This window comes from Erinaceus europaeus, chromosome 11 (genome assembly GCF_950295315.1).
Source record: "Erinaceus europaeus chromosome 11, mEriEur2.1, whole genome shotgun sequence".
NCBI classification, from domain to species: domain Eukaryota; kingdom Metazoa; phylum Chordata; class Mammalia; order Eulipotyphla; family Erinaceidae; genus Erinaceus; species Erinaceus europaeus.
In genome coordinates, this window is record NC_080172.1 from 112,703,199 (window position 1) to 112,725,057 (window position 21,859).

The following is a 21,859-nucleotide window of genomic DNA, read 5'->3' on the forward strand; positions in this document are numbered from 1 at the left end:
TCTCTCTATTGATAGCAAATGCTGCCACTTGTCATTTATATTTATGTATCCAATACCTGATACTTCATGGAACTCAGTAGACGTTTGAATGAATGACATGGCCTAACTCATGCTTCTGACTGAGATTCTCCACTAAGTAAAGACCAAATTTGTGTGTATTTTGTGCTGTTTTTGTGACCTAATCTTTCAACCGAGGTCAAGGAAGTAAATTATAGAAATTTCAGTCAAAGTTAGCCTTGGGTTGTGTCATATGCATATTCTATTTCCTATTTTAAAAGTTAGGTTTCTAACATTCCAGTGTGTGTGTATGAATAATTTTAAAATGTAATTTCTCTATAGTTTTATTTCATTTTCCCTTATTTTCATGAAAGAAGAGAGAACATGAAAGGCAGAAAGAGACCAGAGCACAACTCAGCTCTGGTCTCCTATGGTGGTTTGGAGAAAGGTTCAACCCATTACCTCTGGGGCCTCAGACATGAAAATCTGGTGCACTGGTATTTTGCTATCTCAGTAACCCTGAGTAATCCTTCCAACTGCTCCCCCCCCCCCTTTATTTTTTCCCTCCAGGATTATCACTGGGGCATGGTACCTGCACACAAATCCATTGCTCTTGGAGGCCATTTTTTCTCTTTTGTTGCCATTATTGTTGTGATTGTGATTGTTGTCATTGCTATCATTGTTGCTGTATAGTCCAGAGAGGAGGGGAAGAGAAAGACAGACACCTGCAGACCTGCTTCACCGCTTGTGAAGCGATCCCCCTGCAGGTGGGGAACCGGGGGCTCGAACCGAGATCCTTACACCAGTCCTTGAGTTTTGCACCACATGCACTTAACCCACTGCGCTACCACCTGGCCTCCTCCTCTTTTTAAAAAAAATTTTTTTATTATATTTTTATGTTAATAAGAGAGAGTGATACATAAAGACCAGAACATTGCTCAGCTCTGGCTTATGGTGGTATGGGGAATTGAACCTCTTCTCTCCTCTTCCTCTCTCTTTTTTAGATAGAGACAGAGGGGGAACAGACTGCATCCTGCATGTTTTCAGGACTCCACCTCAACTGCAGGCATGTGAAGGCCTATGGCCTATATAGTGAGCTCTCTCTGACCCCTTAATCTATTTTTAATAAAGACTACATAAATCTCATTGAACAATCTGAGCATTTATAATTTATCATTCAAATGAGCATGGATGATTTTGTAAGCCAATCACATAGTACCTTTGTTACCAAATAGGATTCATAGCAGATTAACAGAGAAGTAGTATTTGGATATCCTAGCTGGATAGGACTAGTCCAACCTCTTCTGAATATAAGGAGAGGATAAGTCTGTCCAAAGTAAGGGAATCCTGTCTCAAGTGTGAACAGTGAATGTGTCCCTAGGTGCTGGCCGCCTTGACTTCAGGTGCATGTTCCTATTTTTTTTTAATTATTATTATTCTGCTGCTTCATCTAGTCTGTTTTTTGTGTTGTGATCAGTTCAGTGAAAGTCGACATACCCACAAAAAGTACCACAGAAGAACATAACTAAATATTGATTGTCTGAAGCTCTGAAAAGTGCGTTGGGGCTTTATTCTTTGTGCAAACATATTTTAAAGTATTTATACACAAAGCTGCAGTTTGTATCTTTTCTAGGGGAGTCCTTTCCATTGGATAGTTTGAAATGAGTAAAGTAGAAAGACGAGTTTAAAGATCGTTTAAATTTTACTGTGTGCTTCAGTATTTTTTAAAATTTAATTACTGTGATTATACTTTTCTTAAAGTATTTTCATTTGCACCATCTAGGTAGTTCTACACATAAATGTTTAAAACAAAACATCCCTACACTTTTTTTTTTTTTAAGATCTTATTTCTGAGAAAGATCGGAGGAGAGAGAAAGAACCAGGTATCACTCTGGTACATAGGTTGCCTGGGATCAAACTCGGGACCTCATGCCTGAGAGTCCAAAGCCCTATTACTGTGCCACCTCCCAGACCACAAAACATTCCTACTTCTAAAGCAATATAGGCACTTCACAAATTATTTAGAAAGTACAGAAAGATATAAAAAAAGAAAAAAATCTGTATTAATGGCTTGATTTAGTTTACTTATAGTCGAGTTGAGTTGACTTCACCTTTTCTGGCTCTAGGCAGTCTAACTTCTTGATCTGTTTTGTGAAACTCACTTGGTTTTAACACTTTTCAGTCAATAACGTAACTATCACACATTTACAACTATTGGTTTTTCTTTTTTAGGTGTCTGGGCCACTAAACCAATTTTAAAAGGCAAAAAGTTTGGGCCATTTGTTGGTGATAAGAAAAAAAGATCTCAGGTTAAGAATAATGTTTACATGTGGGAGGTAAGAAATAATTTTTATTTTTAAATAAGAATTCTGTATGTTTTTCAAGAAGTAATCATCTCTCAGGATTTGGTACTTTGAAATTATAGCAGTCACCTTAATATGTTCTTTAAAAATAAAAATGTTTTTATCAAGGTTAAAATGTTTCTTCAGATACAGACTGTCATTTACATTTGTATTTTGAAACTGCTGGACTGTCCTAAACAACAAATGTCAAATTCACTTTTAAATTTCTTTGTTCAAGATATTTTGTGTTGCAGCCAAGACTTGACTTCCTGTGTGAAAGTCTGTCACAGGAAAGATACTAAAAGGTGGCTGCAGCCAAAACATTGTTGGGGTCTTCCTTATATTTTCAGATGTAATCTGTGTGTTACTGGACTAGTCACAGGTGAATACATTGAGCACATGGCACATTTTAGCTTCTTAAAGGCTCCTGTTGTGTTCAGGGAATTGACACACTCCTTTCAGAGATGAAGTGGTCGAGACCAGAAGTGACTTGCTTCTCTGTGGGGCCCATATATTGACAGCAGTCTTGGTGCAGAGCTAGAACTCATGTCTCCTGCCTGACTGTGGCTATCAAAATGTTTTCTTTGTGTTGTCTGGGTTCAGTTCTCACCTTTAACTTTGTGACTTTAGGTCACTCTGAACCTTTATTTTAAATTTTTTATTAACAAGGGGTATTTTAAAAAGTCTCACAAACATAGTTAGGAACATGAAGTTTGCTGTTACCCTGGAAAGCTACATGCCAATGCAGCACTTCTGTTGAATTAAGCTCAAATTAGTGCCTGTGGGAATCTCCTCACAATTTTATAGACATATAGTCTATAAAAGATTTTTGATTAAAAAAAAAAAAAGATTTTTGATGGTGAGGGAAAACATGCCTACGAAACTTTCTTAACATGAATTATATGTTTTTCACACATAAACATATAAAAGCCTAAGAATAAAATATGCCTAGGAAATGTCTGAACATTTTCCATTAAGACACTCTGTGACAGTGTAAGTTTGTCACTTTTTCCTCCTCAGTGCTATAAGCAGTGTTTCTTAACTTGAAATTTTCAACTGCTAGGCGGACCCACTAATTTAGAGACTCTGTTTATTGTGAGTCCCTCACAGTAAATCTAATGAAGACTAAGCCCAAGGGGGTCTTAGAAAATGAGGACTTTCAGGGGCTGGGCAGCGGTGCACTCGCTTAAGCCCTCATAGTGCGAAGCACAAGGATCTGGGTTTGAACTCCCCAGCTCTCTGCCTCCAGGGGGTCGCTTCACAAGCAGAGAAGCAGGTCTGCAGTTGTCTGTCTTTCTCTACACCCTCTCTGTTTCCTTTCCTCTCTCAATTTCTTTCTGTCCTATCCTACAGCAACAACAACAATAGTAACAGTAACAACAGGAGCCAGGCGGTAGTGCAACGGCTTAAGCGTGGTGCAAAGCGCAAAGACCGGCGGAAGGATCCTGGTTAAAACTCCGGCTCCCCACCTGCAGGAGAGTCGATTCACAGGCAGTGAAGCAGGTCTGCAGGTGTCTATCTTTCTCCCCCCCCACCCCACCCCCCGTCTTCCCCTCCTCTCTCCATTTCTCTCTGTCCTATCCAACAACGACGACAACAATAATAACTACAACAATAAAACAAGGGCAACAAAAGGGAATAAACAATTATTAAAAAAAGATTTAATAAAAAAATAACAACAACAAATAAAATGAGGACTTTCCACAATACTAATTACATTACATGCTCTTTCACTGCTTTTGAGGTATAAGTACTGTCATAGACAAACTTCCCAGTCAAAAAAAAATTATACTAATTATGCAAGATAGTGACTGAGTTATTTAAAAAAAAAAAATCTCTACCACAAAATTATGTTCCAAAATAAGGTGTGTATCTAACTTTGAATGTTTCCTAAGGGAGTTCAGCAAAGATACCAACTTAGCATTAACCTTAACAAAAGAAATGGCAGAGAAGCAGGGAGTCCTGGTTCTGTGTGTATTGTGCTACCTTAAGCAAGTGCCATTAGTATTAAACCCAAGTTTATAGTACATACTTAAAATATATATATATATTTATTTATTTATTTTCCCTTTTGTTGCCCTTGTTTGTTATTGTTGTTGTAGTTATTGTTGTTATTGATGTTGTTGTTGTTAGGACAGAGAGAAATGGAGAGAGGAGGGGAAGACAGAGAGGGGGAGAGAAAGATAGACATCTGCAGACCTGTGAAGTGCCTGTGAAGTGACTCCCCTGCAGGTGGGCAGCCGGGGGCTCGAACCGGGATCCTTAGACTGGTCCTTGGGCTTCTCGCCACAAGCGCTTATGGTACATATTTTGCCTGCTGTAACAATTTGATATTATTGTTGGGTGGGCATAGAAATTAGTAATGTCAGTGAATTTAGTCTTCATTTCTGTTGAAATTAATGTATATTGCCAATTTATAATTGCTTGGTGAAAATTAAAGTTTGGAGTCATGCTCTCTTATGAATTTGACTTCTACTGTAAATGTATTAACATCACTTTATAAACTGTACCTACTTCTATCTATATATTACCTCATTTTCTAAGAACTTAAGGCACTGCCAGTTCTGGTTAGGCTCTGAGATTTAGTTTTTGTCAAGATTGGGGTTTCCTTATGCAGTTAAGAAAATAGGGATATAGTTCAGATGGGTATATGTTTCATACAGAAACATTTACATCTTTGCTTTGTATAATAAAAGTGTGTGTGTGTGTGTGTATGTGTATGCATGCGTTTGGCAAAGTATACGAAGTATAAATCAGTATATACATACTTCTTACAAAGAAGAAAATAGGGGGTAGATAGCACAGTGATTATCAAAGAGACTCATACCTGAGGCTCTAAAGTCACAGGTTCAATCCCCCACACAACCATAAGCCAGAACTGAGCAGTGCTTTGGTTAAAAAAAAAGGAAGAAAATAAAAATCCAGGTAAAATTTAGTGTTTATACTTTCATTGTTAGAATGCCTCTTATTAGTGCAGCAGAAACTGTTATCAAAACTCATTTTGGTATTTGTTCTTCCATCAAAGTACCCTAAGACCGGCTTATTTTTCATCAGTTTTGTCTTTTACCTCAGCAGGAATGCCATTTTAAAACGATTTAAGACAAAGTGTTAAATTGCTTTTCTTGAACCCTTGATTAGGGGAGAAACAGGAGAGAAACAGTTGAATGTGTTCACGGCAACTAAAAAAATAAATAGTTTCTCAAAAGGGGAGACTATTCTCTGATCAGTTTCTGGCTGGGAGTTGCTGGCCAACTGCCACTCAGGGCTTTGCGTGTAAAACTCCTCTTGATCACCCCCACTCAGAGCAGCCTATAGTATCCTAAAACTGTTTCTGGTAAACTTCTTTCAGACTCACTTCTGCGGGTCTCAGACTTAACTTCTGATGAACAGGACTCTGGAATTGTTTACAGATGATTGTTTCAATCAGTCTTTAGGAAAATATTTTTCACAGCAGCTGTAGGTTGCTAGCAAAACTGAGCAGAAAGTACAGATTGTACCTGTGTGTCCCGCTCTTCCGTTTTTATCATGATCTGAACCAGAATGTTACATTTTTTACAGCCTTTGAACTTGCCCTGACATAGCACTATTCCTTAGTTTGTAATTCATATTCGGCTTCATTCTTGTATCTTAATAATGCATGCTTTATTGCAGAGTAATATAAATGATACAGAAAATTATCAGCAATAAGTAGAAATCATTTTTAAGCATCTTTGTGAATGTTATTTTAAACTTTTTTTGGTGTACCTCTTAAATGCATTGGTTCAAACTTCATATCTATTATGTGCAGTTGTTTCTTTCAGTATATTGTGGATATACTTGCGTTGAATGCTTACTGACATAACTTTTTTTTTTTTTTTTTTAAACCAGATCACTGCTCAGCTCTAGTTTATGGTGGTGTGGGGAATTGAGTCTGGGACTTTGAAGCCTTAGCCGTGAAAAGAGTCTCTTTGCAGAACCATTATGCTATCTACCCCCACCCTTCACATAATTGCTTATTGCTACAGCTCAAATTTCATTGCATCTTTTCATGATTTATTTAATCAGTTAGACATTTAAATAACTTTACTATTTTTATGTTATGGGCAGTACTTCAGAGTACAGAGTTCACCATACATACATATTTGCTGACTTATCTGAATATCTTAAGATAAATTCCTAGAAATGTAATTGTGAGGCTAATGTGATAACCACTACATTACGGAAACTGGTGGATTGTGAAGTAAAAAAAAAAAAGGTACATTTTGATCTTTGGTAATTTTTTATTTTTATTTATTTTTATTATTTATTTATTCCCTTTTGTTGCCCTTGTTGTTTTATTATAGTTATTATTGTTGTTGTCGTTGTTGGATAGGACAGAGAGAAATGGAGAGAGGGAGGGGAAGACAGAGAGGAGGAGAGAAAGATAGACACCTGCAGACCTGCTTCACCGCCTGTGAAGGGACTCCCCTGCAGGTGGGGAGCCAGGGTTCGAACCGGGATCCTTATGCCGGTCCTTGTGCTTTGCGCCACCTGCGCTTAGCCCGCTGTACTACAGCCCAACTCCCATCTTTGGTAATTTTTTTTTAATTAATTATTTTTTTATATTTATTTATTTATTTTCCCTTTTGTTGCCCTTGTTGTTTAACATTGTGGTTATTGATGTCGTTGTTGTTGGATAGGACAGAGAGAAATGGAGAGAGGAGGGGAAGACAGAGGGGGGAGAGCAAGACAGACACCTGCAGATCTGCTTCACAGCCTGTGAAGGGACTCCCCTGCAGGTGGGGAGCCGGGGCTTCAAACCGGGATCTTTGCACTTTGCGCCACGTGTTTAACCTGCTGCACCACTGCCGACTCCCGATCTTTGGTAAATTTCATCTAATAAATGTCCAGGGGGTTGTATTAATCACTACAGGTATTCCTCTTAGCTTTTTTTTTTTTCCTAACAAGCTTTTTCTTTTACTATTTTTTTTCTTTTTTTTTTAATTTCTTTATTGGGGAATTAATGTTTTACATTCAAAAGTAAATACAATAGTTTGTAGCCTCCTAGCTTTTTGTAAGCGAGTGTAATTTGTCTTTGTTTTTCTCAAAATTTTTTATTCAACATCACTTTTCATAATTGTAAGATTTCAGGAATATAGTTGCACACTTATACATGAGTATGTACAACTCAACTACATCTGTCACCAAAATTCCTAATCCCTGATACCACCCACCCTTTCCTGATAACCACCGTACATTTTATAAAGTTGAAGAGATTGCTGTTTTTTTCGCAGGTTCCTTATTGTATTTACATCTGAGTGAAAGCAGCCAGTAGTTACCTTTTACTCCTTACTTCTCTTTGCATAATCAGTTCCATCCATTGTGTCCTGAAGGATACGATATCTGTTTTTCTTGCAAAGTAATATTCCATTGAAAATTGTGTGTCCTATAACTTCTTCATCCATTTATCCATCAGTTAGCATTGCTTCCACTCCTTGGTTATTATGAATATGGTCTTTCTTCTTTTTTTAATATTTATTTATTTTCCCTTTTGTTGCCCTTGTTTTATTGTTGTATTTATTGATGTTGTTGTTGTTGGATATGACAGAAAGAAATGGAGAGAGGAGGGGAAGACAGAGTGGGAGAGAAAGATAGACACCTGCAGACCTGCTTCTCACTGCCTGTGAAGGGAGCCTCTCCTCTCCCCCCGCAGGTGGAGAGCCAGGGGCTCGAACCAGCATCCTTACGCTGGTCCTTGCGCTTTGCACTACTTGCGCTTAACTGCTGCACTACTGCTCAACTCCCTGAATATGATCTTTCTTTCTCTCTCTCTTCTTCCTTCCCTCCCTCCCTCTCAGCCCTCTAAAATAAGAAATAAAAAATTGGCCCTGCTCAGTGAAGCTCTGGAATTATTTCCTGGAGCCACATCAAAAAAGTAGTAAAACTAAATTTATTAGTTTTCTTTATTAATTAACTAATTGGTTAATATGAATAATGGGAACCATTGCCATCTCAGTTCTCTTCCACATTACATATTAAAACAGTAGGGAAGGGAGTTGGGCAAGTAGCTCAGCTGGTTAAGCTCATGTGGAGCAAAGTGTTAATGGACCTGCTTAAGAATCCTGGTTGGGCTGGAGCCCCTGGCTCCCCACCTGCAGGGGAGTCACTTCAGGTGCCTGTCTTTCTCTCCTCTCTGTCTTCCTCTCCTCTCTCCATTTCTCTCTGTCTTATCCAACAACGACAACAATAAGGGCAACAAAAGGGAATAAGTAAATAAATATTGTTTAAAAAGTTAAACAAAAAACAAACCTGTAGGCAAGAAGAGCAACTCTACAGGACCCCCTCCTCCCCACCCCCAGCCCCTCAGAGAGCACCACCAAGCTTTTACTGCTCCTTAGTAGTTTAGGAGCATAAATCCATCAGCTGGTACTACAGACCTTGCCATTGGGGAAATGTAATCTGCCACCAGTTTTCACAGTCTTGGAGCTAAGAATGTTTTTTACTTTTTTAAGTTTCTTAAATTCACAAACAAACGTAATCAGATGTTTTGTGTGAGATATGAAATTCAAATTTCAGTTCATGAATAGTTCATTGGAGTCACTGCAGCACACACACATTCATCTACATAGTATCCATAGCTGTTTTTACCTCGCTGTGGTAGAGTTGAGAATCTGCATGCAGTGGACACCAAAAGGCTTCTAAAACAGATGTTTACTGTCTCGCCCCTTCCACAAAGAGTTTGTTGAGCCTTGCAGAGAAGAGAAGCCACGAGTGGCATTTTAGGTTCACTGTGAAGTTGAGTGTTTAAAATTGTGTAACAATTTTGACTTAGTTCCTAGAAGTAGGCCAGCTATAGAGTTTACTTTCATAGGAATTGCTGGGTCAGTTGTTCTTCTCTTGGGTACTTAAGGACAGATGACAGTGAAGTATAGAGAATTAAGCAATCTTCCCAAACCAGGTTAACTTGTAAGCAGATTGAAAACTTAGTCTGTTGCAAAAATTTATTTGGAAGTTTGTTCAGTAACCGGATCCCTGTTAGGTTATGACTGTGTGCTGGCCACTGGCTGTCCTTAGTTCTGGAACATGGAGGTTTGGCGTTATTATAACATTTGTGGTGCTGTATAGAATATTGGAAAAGCTTCTTACAGAGTTTTGCATATGGACTAATGTAATACCAGACCTGCCCTGCATGTTTCCACACAAGACAGTCAGTGCCAGGTCATTTAGTTGATGTTTCATAGCTATGAGTCTTGAAGTCAGTGTTAGAACCCTTGCTTATATAGTTGCCTGTTCAATGCTTTTGTAATCACAAGCACAAGATTTTTAACATTTGTTTTGTGGTAGACTTTTTTGAACATGTGTCCAGAAAAAATGCTTGCGTACACACCCACAAATCTGATACAATTTTTGGGGTTGTCTGGAAATGGTAAACATCTGTGGTCTAAGTTACAATTTCTGATTTAAGAATAAGAGCAAATTGGGTAGGGGTAGATAGCATAACGGATATGCAAAGAGACTCTCATGCCTGAGGCTCCAAAGTCTTAGGTTCAGTCCCCTGCACCACCATAAGCCAGAGCTGAGCAGTGCTCCGGTAAAAACAAACAAGACACACACACACACACACACACACACACACACACACGATTAAGAGCAAATTATTCCATTACCTCTATTGGGGAGTCAGCTGTGAAATCCATTTATTGATGATTGGGATATTAACCCAGAAACATTTGTATTGTTGCAGGGATAAAAGTTAGTTAAAGCAATTTCAAAGTAGTTAGTTATGATTGATATTGGAGTAGGGCTGAGAGAAACTGTTCAAGGTTTAGGCTTTGTATTTGAAAATCACCTACAAGTTGATTTACTATAATGAAACTTGTAGCTAAGTGTGAGATTTTATTGTGTTTCTCTTATTCCAGAATATTGAGAATATTTCAGACACAATGATAGCATTCAACAACTCTTAAAAAAGAAAACCCCTCTCTGGCACTTTCTAAATCAGTCTGAAGAGTAAAGTAGTTGGTATCAAAAATCTAGTTTTATCTGTAGACACAAGAGGGTTATTTCTGTATGGTGATGGCTTTATAGTTCTCGGCAAGCCTTTGGGTGCCTAATTTTGGAAATCAAAAACAAGTGACATGTGAAAATACCAAAGGTTTGTTTGTAGTAGTTACCTAAACCTATCCATAGCAGAGTTTATACATTTTTTTTTATAATTTATAAAGGTACAACCTTTCTTACATGTCTTCATTGAAATGCTTGTATAACAAAATGACATTATCCCTCTTTTTAGTCCATAAGTCTCATTTTCACAGGAGGTTAACTGACTTTCCTCACAGATTAATTTGATTACAAGTGAGATAATACATATGAAGTTACTTAACATACAGCTACGACTTTAGCTCAGGAATTATTAGTTGAACATGAAAGTAAAGCATTTATATGATCATGTTGAGGACAAAAACTTTTTTTTTTGTAATTGGGTAAATTACTAGTATTCATTTTTTTACATAGCATTTCTTTCTCATTCATTGTTAGAGAAGATGGACTGTATTTTGAACCAGAAATCTGTACTGGTATAATGGGGAGAATTCTGGAGTTGACTTCTGAAAACTTACTGTGTTAACATTAGTTGTGGAAATGCACTGGAGGTAAATATTCTGAAAGTTGGACTGGTGGAGATGTGACCCGCCTTTCACCCCTTTAATCCTTTGTCACTTTAAACTACAGGAAATGTAATTAGATAGTGTCTGTCCTCCAGGAACAGAAAGTGGGAAATGGGGTATGTATGCATCATTGCATCTGAAATTGAACAAACTTAGACCCTCAGAAAAATAAAGATGAAAAGGAACCTCAAGACAATATGACAAACTAGGTCCATTGAACTGGAGCTTGAGTCTTTATCATTAGTTTGTTAGACCTCTAGGTTATATGTGTTTGGAGGGGGAGGTCCAGAGAACAGCCAGTGGGAATGGCTTTATTATTGTAAACTCTAACTTTAGGTGCATGAGGACTAATTTGACTGAATTAAAGATTTAATTCTGCATGCAAGTTGATATATCGTGAGGAAGTGTTAGCATTGGCTTGTCTTCATTCCTATGAGTGATTGCTGTCAGCTAGTTACTGCAAATTGAGTTTGGTAGATAGATACACAGGTGAGGATATGAATGGGTGAACATTTGCACTGAATGAGAGGTGGTTTTTTTTTTTCATTTACAAATTTGAACTAATACATGTACATGCAACGACAAGGACATACAAGTTAAAACCCTTGCAAACCTTGTGAATATATTTTTAAGTTGGAGTGTCTAGTGATTAAGATTATCTTATGATTTGATAATGACTGGGCTAAGTGGAAATTTGGTGGTAAAAGTTTTATTTTGTTTGGCGATTTATCTATCTCCCCTCTGCTTAGTGATGGGGCAGAGGGGAAGCTGGTTCCACATAGCCAGTAGGGTGCTGGGAAGGGAAAACAGAACAAGAGCCTGAGGCTTCCTACTGCTCCCTGTCTGCATATCTCTTCTTTTGCTGAGAGGATAAGTGTGGAGGGCAGGTTTGTATCCTCTCTCTGACTTTCAGTAGCTTGAGTATTCTAGTAAAGTTACCAACTTTCTCTTAAGTGTTTTCATTTATAGAAAGGGCCAAATTTCACAGAGTTCTTGTAAAGATTAAATGAGACAATGCATGAAGCACCTAGCCTTGGGCTTGTTACAGAGGGCTTCTCTTCAACTATATATATATATATATATATATAAAGTGTCTTTTTTCATAAGGTTTTTTTAAATAAACTTATAAATATGTCTTTAATAGCATGTAATCAAGTACCCTTGCTTGGTTACATGGGATTATGTATGTATGTATTTATTTATTTATTTATTTTTACCAGAGCACTGATCAGCTTTGGTTTATGGTGGTGTAGAAGATTGAACCTGCGATCTTAGAGCCTCAGGCACAAGAGTTTTTGCATAACCATTATGTTATCTACCCCTACCCAAATGGGACTGTTTTATAGGTTGGATCAGGAGAAATATTGATGATATGGAATATCTATTTTATCAAGTCAGCTGAGTATTTCTTGGTCATTAACAAGATTTGGAAATAGGCTTAATGTGTGTAGTTTTTTTAAAGTTGAGTTAGGGTAGAAATTATATTGCGTTTTGAAGATTAGGTTCTGTGTGTCAGTCACTGAAATTAATTACATTTGGAAACCCACGATTTACCAGTTAAAGTGAGAATGATTAAAAAATGTATTTTCATCCCAGTTCCTAATTATATATAAGGTTAGATCCTCAAAAATGAGACACATGCAATTGCAATTTAAAAGTGAGTGGAGGATTTTAGTTTAGCTTCCAGCAGACCTTAGCTGCTTTCATTCAAGCTTAGGTTTTCATTTATAAAATTTAACTAGCTCTCTCTATACTCACGTTTTTTTTTTTTTATTTAGAGATTAAAGTATATGAAAAAGTCAGACAAAATTATATCTGATTTTTCGGATTAATATTTTTCGGTGGAATGTCTGTTTTCTACTGTCTAATTCTGCTCCCCCTCCCTTAAAAATGACTTTTGGGTGGGAGTAGATAGCATAATAGTTATGCAAAAAGACTCTCATTCCTGAGACTTCAGAGTCCCAGATTCCCAATCCCCTGTACCACCACAAGCCAGAGCTGAGCATTGCTCTGGTAATACATAAATAAATAAATATGACTTTTAGCAGTTTGATAGATGAAACTTGTCTTAGTGTTTTAATTAATTTTATTTGTGATTTAATATTGATCTACAAGATTGTAAGATAGGAGGGTTATAATTCTGTGCAATTTCCACAACCAGAATTCTGTGTCTCATCCTCCCCATTGGAAACTTCCCTACTGTTTACCCCTCTGGGAATATGGTCTCAAATTATTTTTGGGGTGCAGAAAGTGGGACTTCTGACTTCTGTAATTGCTTCTCTGCTGGTCATGGGCATTGGCAGGTCGATTCATAGCCCCAGCCTGATGAAACTTGTTTTAACTGTAAGTTATATTTATTAGATAAGTTCAGTTTTCCTTCTCTACAAGATTTTGACTATGTGTAATCTTTATTTTGTTTGCTATTTAAAAAAACAGAAGTAGCCAATTTTTCTCAAAGCTATTTTTTTCTGCACATCATTCCATGTGACTTAGTAGCAGATACCTTCGTCTTTTTTAAAACAAAACATATTTATACATAAAGAATTTACTCAGGTGGAATACCTTGTTCTTTGCCAAGGTTTGTATTGACCTAGGAGCCAGTAAATTCCACCATTCCAACATTGTTATCTTGAGGCAGATGGAATAGACTCGTGGTTCCTCTCTCTAGCTGCGATTTCTTTTCTTTGTGGAGTTTTCTGACACCATTTCTGTTTGTGTCTTTAGTCTTCTTGTCTGTAACTGTGTCCGTATGCTAATGGGAAGTAAGTGGGACTCTGTCAATCACTGCAACAACTCATGACTTTGATTCTAATATTAGTAAATGTTAACTAATACAGACTGAAAATGTTAAAAGTCCATCGTTTTCTCTTATTTCACTATGCTGATATACTTAGCAAAATGTATTTAAAACATTCTTTTTTATCTTTATTTTTATTTATTTATTTATTTTGATAGGAACAGCCAGAAATCAAGAAGGGGGATAGAGAGGGGGAGAGAGAGACACCTGCAATCCTGCTTCACCACCTGTGAAGCTTTCCCCTTGCAGGTGGGGACCGGATCCTCCACTGGTCCATTAATGCTTTGCGCCACTTGTGCTTCACCCGCTGTGCTACCGCCCGACCCCCTGTAGGAGTAGATTTTACTGGCTGCTGAGCAAGAGACTGGACACATTACTTACCTTGCAGAACAGCTTAGGACACTTAGTACTGTGGATCCTGCTGCCACATGAGTCTTCTTCTCTAAATTATAATTTTAGAACTGATTTGTTACTTGTGTTTATCAGCATATTTGCAAAGCACTTGGAGATTATTAAACATAGTTCCTAGAACACTGGGTTTAGGAGGGGAAATTTTATTCAAGCCCAGATAGAAATCATGCATGAGGGTCGCATGTTTTTAGAGTTCAGTTTTCCTCTTCTGTTTTTGTCACTTGTTTTCTTTCACTGAGATGGTAAGAAGAGAGGACCTGTGTATAGTGAAAAAGAGTTGCTTTAAAAGTAGAAAGTGGGAACTGGCAAGACCGCTCACTTGGGAAGTCTCTTCTGCTGAGCCAAGCCCCCATTAACTGGGGAACAGGGGAAGCTTTGGTGATGTGGTATCTCTCCCTACCCCCAACCCTATTTTCTTTCTCTGTCTCTGTGAAAAAGTCTGTCCAGAGAGGTGAAACTTTTTAGAGATGCAAAAAATTTAAAAAGAACCAAAACTCAAAATGGGAATACTTTAAACATATACCAGGGAGAGGGAGGGTGAGAGGGAGAGGGAGAGGGAGAGGGAGAGGGAGAGGGAGAGGGAGAGGGAGAGGGAGAGGGAAAAGGAGAGGAGAAGAGGGAGGGAGATAGAGAGGGAGGGAGAGAGAGAACAAAGGAACATGGGAACATGGGCATATCATTCCAGTACATGCAACACCTGGGATTGAACTCAGAACCTCGTGCTTGAGAGCTTAGCATTTTACCCATTTTGCCATGTACTGTGCCACCTCCCAGGTCAACATAGTCCCATATTTTTAAATGTTTAAATGTGATTTAATAATGGTTTACAAAACTGTAAGATTACAAGAGAGTAATTCCACATCAGACTCATTACCAAAGGTCTATACTCCCTCAACCCTTTCTATCTATCTTAATTGCAGAGTAGACTCCATTGAATATATGTCCTGTAAGTTCCTTTATCCAGTCACTTATTGGTAGGCATTTAGTCTGCTTCCACTCCTTGGCTAGTGCAGCTGTGAACATAAGGGTGCAGATGTCTTCTTGAACTAGTGTTTTCATATCCTTTGCCTATATGCCCAGGAGTGGATTGATTCCTGCATCTTAAGATACTTCCTTTTCTGTTTGAGACTCTCCATACTATTTTTCATAGGCACTGCATCCCACCCGTTTATAGTCCCATCAACAACAGAGTTCTTTCTCTCCACATCCTTGCCAACACTGTCATCTTTTGATTTGTGGATGTGAGCCATTCTACATCTGTGGACCATGTGTATTTTTCCCTACAGGGAGCAATCTATCCAGATATTTTGCCTACCTTTTGTTGGGGTACTTGCATTTCTGCTCTTAAGCCATATGAATTCTTTATAGATGCTGATGACAATCCCTTGTCAGGTGTGTGATATGCATTTATCTTCTTCTAGTTGTGGCTTGCCTATTTATCCTTGTGGAGTTTTCTTCCAGTGTGTAGAAGCTTTTCCAAGTTGCCACATTTTTCTTTCTTTCTCCCTCTCTCTTTCTGTTTTTTTTTTTTTTTTTTTGCCTCCATAGTTATCGCTGGGGATCTGTGCCTGCACCATGAATCCACTGCTTCTGGAGACTATGTTTTTTTCCTTTTTGTTGCCTTTGTTTTATTGTTGTTGTGGTTCTTATTGTTGCTGTTATTGCTGGATAGGACGGAGAGAAATGGAGAGAGGAGGAGGAGACAGAGAGGAGGAGAGAAAGATAGACACCTGCAGACCTGATTCACCGCTTGTGAAGCAACTCCTTTGTACATGGGGAGCTGTGGGCTCAAACTGGGATCCACACGCTGTCCTTGCATTTTGTGTCATGTGCGCTTAACCTGCTGTGCTACTGCCCAGCCCCCTTGATGTTGCTGCATTTTAACAGCGATGTCTTTCCTCCATTCTAGGTGTATTACCCCAATTTGGGGTGGATGTGCATTGATGCCACTGACCCAGAGAAAGGGAACTGGCTGCGCTATGTGAACTGGGCTTGTTCGGGAGAAGAACAGAATCTGTTTCCACTGGAAATCAACAGGGCCATTTACTATAAAACCTTAAAGGTAAGGATCTGAAGGTCACAGTAGTCTGCACAGAGTGGCTCTGCGTGCGGCATAGATCACACTGTTCTTTTTATATATATATATATATTCCCTTTTGTTGTCCTTGTTGTAGTTATTATTGATGTCATTGTTGGTTAGGACAGAGAGAAATGGAGAGAGGTGGGGAAGACAGGGGGAGAGAAAGAGAGACACCTGCAGACCTGTTTCACTGCCTGTGAAGCAACTCCCCTGCAAGTGGGGAGCCGGGGGCTCGAACCGGGATCCTTACACCCGTCCTTGTGCTTTGCGCCACGTGTGCTTAGCCCTCTGTGCTACCACCCGACTCCCAGATCACGCTGTTCTTAGTCATGACTGACAGTCACTTTGCAGACATGAAGGAAAATGTATTCACCAACACCTTTGACATCTGTTTCAAGTGTCCGGATGTGAGTGATCCTTCTTCATAAGGACACTGAAGCACGAAGTTGGCATTATGTAATTACCTAGAGTATCTTTGTATAAACAAATGATTTAAGAATATGACAACAACCACCCTTCTCACGTAAAAAATCCATTAGAAATGGTCAAGCTAGCAGATGTTTCCAACTGTAAGAAGTTATCGGTAGTTATGGTGGTTCTCTGTTAACTGGAAACACCTTCTTAGTTTTGTACACAGTTGAACTTGGATCGACATTTCCCTAAAATTTATTCAGAATGGAAATTAAATGGAACTTTTTTTTTTTTTTTGGAAAACATTAGTTATTGAGATCAAAAGAAAAAGAAAGTTATTTTTCAGAGTTTGAGTTCAAGTCAGAGGTCACTGAACACATTTGGAAAAGTTAAGTGTTAGGAAGTTGCAATAAGCAAACTTATGTCTGTCTCCCTTATTTTCTTGGAAGCCCAAGCTGTCCTCTCTACACCTGGATATGTTCTAGAAGACAGTCTTGAGGCAACAAAGACATCAGTAGAATGATTGATAGGCTTGGAATAGATAGGTTTGTTACTATCACTGTAACCCCCAAGTTTTCCTTTTTTAACTGGTACCATAAAACATGTCTTAGATTGGGGGAATAGCTCATGCTCCATATAGTTGAAAATTCTGTGAAGAAGCATTTGAAATGGTGGTCAGCTTTACAGGGTTCTGAATTGTGTCAGTGTTGTCATGGATGTTTAGATAGCATAGAGCTGTTTATTTTTCCTTTGCTGTATTCTTCTGGACATCTTTAGCCAACTCAGGACTTCCCTTTAACTCAGGTCCATGTTCTTGTTTCAGTTAGCAGGAAAATGTGAGTGTATGTGTGTGTGTTACTTTTTCATTTAATATGTCTACAACTGTTCTTTTGTTTCTTATGGGTTGTAATGAGATTTTATAGTGGATATACATACCAGACTTTGGAATAGATTCAAAGTTCATGTCAAGAATTAATTCACTCTCTCAAATGTCTTTTTAAGTAAGTTGCGTGTGTTTGCATGAGTGAGGTTCAAATGGACTCACCTCTGCTTGCAAATAGAAACATTCATCTCCAGCAGCAAGTAGAAACACTGAGAAGCCAGAATATGAATAGTATTTGGCATAGCGGACTCTGAAGTCAGACTGACAGAATTAAATCTTACTATTGTGCCATGTGACTTGAACCAAGTTGTTGTGACTTACCTGTGTAGCGTGAGGCGGATTACCTTTTCGTACTTCAGTTTCTTCATTTGTTAGATGTTGACACTTGCAGTATTGAGCTCATGAGCTTATTATTAGGATGGCTACATGGGAGGATAGATAGAGCGCTAGTGTCAGCTACCTGCAAGAAATGATAGGTACTTGGTTTTGGTTGAGACAGCACAGTGCGGTGTGGTAGTTAGGAGTCAGGACTCTGGAGCTGACTATGGATTTTACTTCTAGAGGAGCGACTATGAGAAGTTACTTCCACTCTCTTTTCCTTAGCTTTGTCATCTGTAAAAATGGAGAAAATTTTAAATGAATATTTACCGTTACTGTGAAGATTAAATAAGCCAGTACGTATAAGTATGTGAACAGTGTCTTCTCTAAGCTAACAGCTCTAAGTGTTAGCTAGCTACGTTTCATTCTTTCAGTCCTCTCTGTTGGAACTAGTTAACTCTTTATGAAACATAGCACTGAAATTAACATAAAAACTTCAGTTCTGAGATTCAGAGCTATCAGAAATTTCTAGAGAGTATCTTTCAGCAGTATTCTGGTTATGACTGGGGGCTAAGTAAAATTGGGAATGAAAATTACTTAACACGTTTTCTTGTTCTTTTACTTTGGTTTTACGTAACACTACATATTCTCGTCCATCCTAATCATATAATTCCATCATGTTATAGATATGTGACTTATAATAAAATAAAGGAACTATACATTTGGTGCTTGCAATAGTTCAATTTAAAAAAATAACATAAGCTTTCAGCAGAAGCAGACTACCATAGTCTGGGAGGTGGTGCAGTGGATAAAGCATTGGACCCATAAGCATGAGGTCCTTGAGTTCAGTATCCGGCCAGCAGCACATGTAACACCAGAGTGATGTCTGGTTCTTTCTCTCACCTCCTGTCTTTCTCATTGATAAATAAGTAAAATCTGGGAAAAAAAAAAAAAAAGAAAAAGGGAAAGAAACAGAGTGCCAACAGGTATCTATAATTTAAGCCCAGTAAAATCTTATTGATAGACTAAGATTTTTGGTTTAGATGTAAGTGATTCCAGAAGGAAGATAATACTTTGGCTCATAGATGAGGAAATGGCAAGCTCTAGCCATCCTTGGGGAGTAAAGGAAACAATGACTTGTTCTTTTATTTTAAAGAATTCAGACTATTTTGAAACTTGAGTTATATAAACAGTGTGAGTTCTGTAGAGAATGAAACAAAATATTTACATTCAAGGACTATATCTAGAATGGAAAGCTTCTTGAAGTGAATTTATTTTATTTTTTTTCCTCAGTTGGGATCTTGAATGGAATTCCAGCCCCACACCCCCAATTACCAAGCAGGACGTCCTATTCTATGACATGGTACAGTGACTAAAATCATGAAACCAACATAGCTATGTCTTATTAACTAACTACACACCTTGTTCTTATTTAGCCAGTTGTTCCAGTCACGTCCTTGGAGAAAAAGTAAATTCTGCTGCCTTCAGTTCCTTAGTTTGGACAATCCCTCTGTCTTTTTTTTTAACTTTTCAGTTTTGAGGAGAGCTGTTAATTTGTGATTATTTATATAAAAAAATGTTTTGTAGGGTACCTCACAGTTTGGGCTTTATTTGTACTTTACCGTGATTGGATTAGGAAGCACATAAAGTTGGTTTGTCTCATTATATATCCTACCCCCTTTGTAGTTAATTTATTTTCATAGCACTGCTCCAACAATACTTTTTCAAGTAGAGAGCAACAGAGGGATAGGGGGGAAAGACACCATGACCTGGAAGCTTCTTCCAGTGTAGTAGGGCATAGGCTGGAACCTATGTCGTTGTGATACAGTGCAGGGACACTATCCAGGTAAGCTGTTTTACTGACCTGTAATGTTTTATCGAGAAATATTTTGAATCTGTATACTATTTTCCTATATACTTAAAAGTTTCACCTGCTTAGTTTTGCATCTATCGATGATTCTAATGTTAATCAGTTATTGTAATGATTGCCATCTAGTGATTTTCTCATTTCACTTGCTTAAAATGATTTATTTTAAAATATTTTGTATTTATTTTGCATTTTTTGAGTTGACACAGGAGGTGGAGAGGGGGAGAGACACCTTCGGGTGGGGCTACATAGCATAGTGGTTATGCAAAGAGACTCTTGTGCCTGAAGCTCCACAGTCCCAGGTTCAGCTCCTGCCCCCACCAAAAAATAAGAGAGAGAGAGAGAGAGAGATTGAGATAAAGACACCTGCCAGCATTGCTTCACCTCTTGGGAAACTTTCCTCTTGCAAGTGGGAACCTGGAGCTTGAACCTAGCTCCTTGAGTGTTGAATATATGCAGAGCTGCTGAGTGTGCCACTCCTTGGTCTCAGATTATTTATTTTTGTGAGAAAGAGAGAACAGAACTCTCCTATTTAACTTGCTCTTGTCTAGTGTGTGCTGGGGATGAAACCTAGGATGGTAAAACATGTACTTCCTGAACTTGCTGAATCACCGACCTCTCCAGTTACTTTTTTTTTTTTTAATTTCTTGATTGGGAGATGAATGGTTTACAGCTTAATCTTGTCTTTTTATTGTTCTGGTTGCAATCTAGTTTAAGCAAAAGCTTTGCTTTTTGTTTGCTTGTTCATTTATTCATTCATTTACATCAGTATAGATTCACAGATCTGTATTCTTTTCAATGGATTTTCGTTGGAATTTCCCTTGAGTTGATACTTTTGGAACATTATGAACAGATGAGTTATTGTGAGAAAAGCCAATAAGCATTTCCCTAAGTTTTATTTAGGACTAATCTTTCTACTCAGTATAGATGCATGGGGTGTGTGTGTGTGTGTGTGTGTGTGTGTGTGTGTGTGTGTGTCATCCTGTTCCAAATGTGATCAGTGTATTAGTTACACGTATTCTTACTATTCACATGACTGTGAAGAATTAATGTCTTAGAAGCACACAGCATACGAAGTGGCTTTTTTTTTTTGCGTTTTCTCCTAAATTTAGAAGTTTCCATGCTAACTCAAGTCTGGCACCCCAGGAAGGCCACTAGCTCTGCAGGGACCCAGCAGGGCGGACCCGCACTGCGCACCCCACCTTAGAATTTCCTGGCGACTCTGGTGCTCAATTGGCGGGAGCGCGGCGCGTGTCCCTCTCCCTCCCGTGCCCCACTGGCGCTAGGAATGAATGCCAAGCTGCCTGGCGACTGGCTTCCAGCACTGTTTCCCTAGCCGACTGCTTCTTTAGAATCGTGACCTCAGATTTTTCATCAGCTTAGATGTTCCGTGTTTAATTAATTTTTTTGTTGGTCTTTTTAAAAAAAAACAAAAACTTAAGCGTGGGCAGTCGTGAGTCTTTGAACAGAACGGCTTGGCACACGGAGGTTTGGAGTTGGAAGCAATGTGCTCCCAGCCTGAGCCCCGCCTTTGCTGGTGCGGGAGCCCGAGAAGGGGCGGCGGGCTGGGAAGTGAGGTCCTCCGTCCAGCAGAGGGGCCCTTCCTTCCCGCGCGCCGCCCGCCAGTCCGCCCGCCGTCCGCCCGGCCGGGGCCGCCAGGGTTAAGGAGCCCTTCCTGCCGGGCTGGCTGCGGGCGCGCCGCCACAGCTGCGAGCGCCCCCCGCAGCCCGCGCCCCGCCCCCGCCCCGCCAACAACCGCCGCTCTGATTGGCCGGCTGCTTGTCTCTTCTCTCCCCGCAGCCAATCGCGCCGGGCGAGGAGCTCCTGGTCTGGTACAATGGGGAAGACAACCCTGAGATAGCAGCTGCGATTGAGGAAGAGCGAGCCAGCGCCCGGAGCAAGCGGAGCTCCCCGAAGAGCAGGAAAGGTAGGGCCCGTCCCCGCCGCGTTTTTCCTCGCCGCCGGCCGGGGGCCCGGCTCGCAGGGTTCGGGCAGCCCCGCGGCTCCCGGTGACCTTCTCCGCGCTCGACGCCGGCCGCGACCCGGCTCCCCCTCCCCGCCGCTGCTGAATCACGGCGCCCGCCGCCCCGCGCGGCTCCCGGGAACTCGGGGCCGAGCCGCTGGGGGGG

At 39.5% G+C, this 21,859-nt stretch overlaps 1 protein-coding gene across 5 annotated transcripts in view; it reads left to right on the plus strand.

Annotated features, from left to right (window-relative positions):
• Nucleotides 1-21,859, plus strand: part of PRDM2 (PR/SET domain 2) — a 125,850-nt gene that overhangs the window by 21,494 nt on the left and 82,497 nt on the right. For 4 of the 5 annotated variants that reach the window (XM_060202314.1, XM_007534219.3, XM_060202312.1 and 1 more), the window contains exons 3-5: nucleotides 2,230-2,333; nucleotides 16,081-16,233; nucleotides 21,531-21,657. In XM_060202314.1, coding sequence (XP_060058297.1) covers nucleotides 2,230-2,333; nucleotides 16,081-16,233; nucleotides 21,531-21,657 — 384 coding nt within the window. The remainder of the gene's footprint in view (nucleotides 1-2,229; nucleotides 2,334-16,080; nucleotides 16,234-21,530; nucleotides 21,658-21,859) is intronic. The other variant, XM_060202313.1, reaches the window with a different exon arrangement.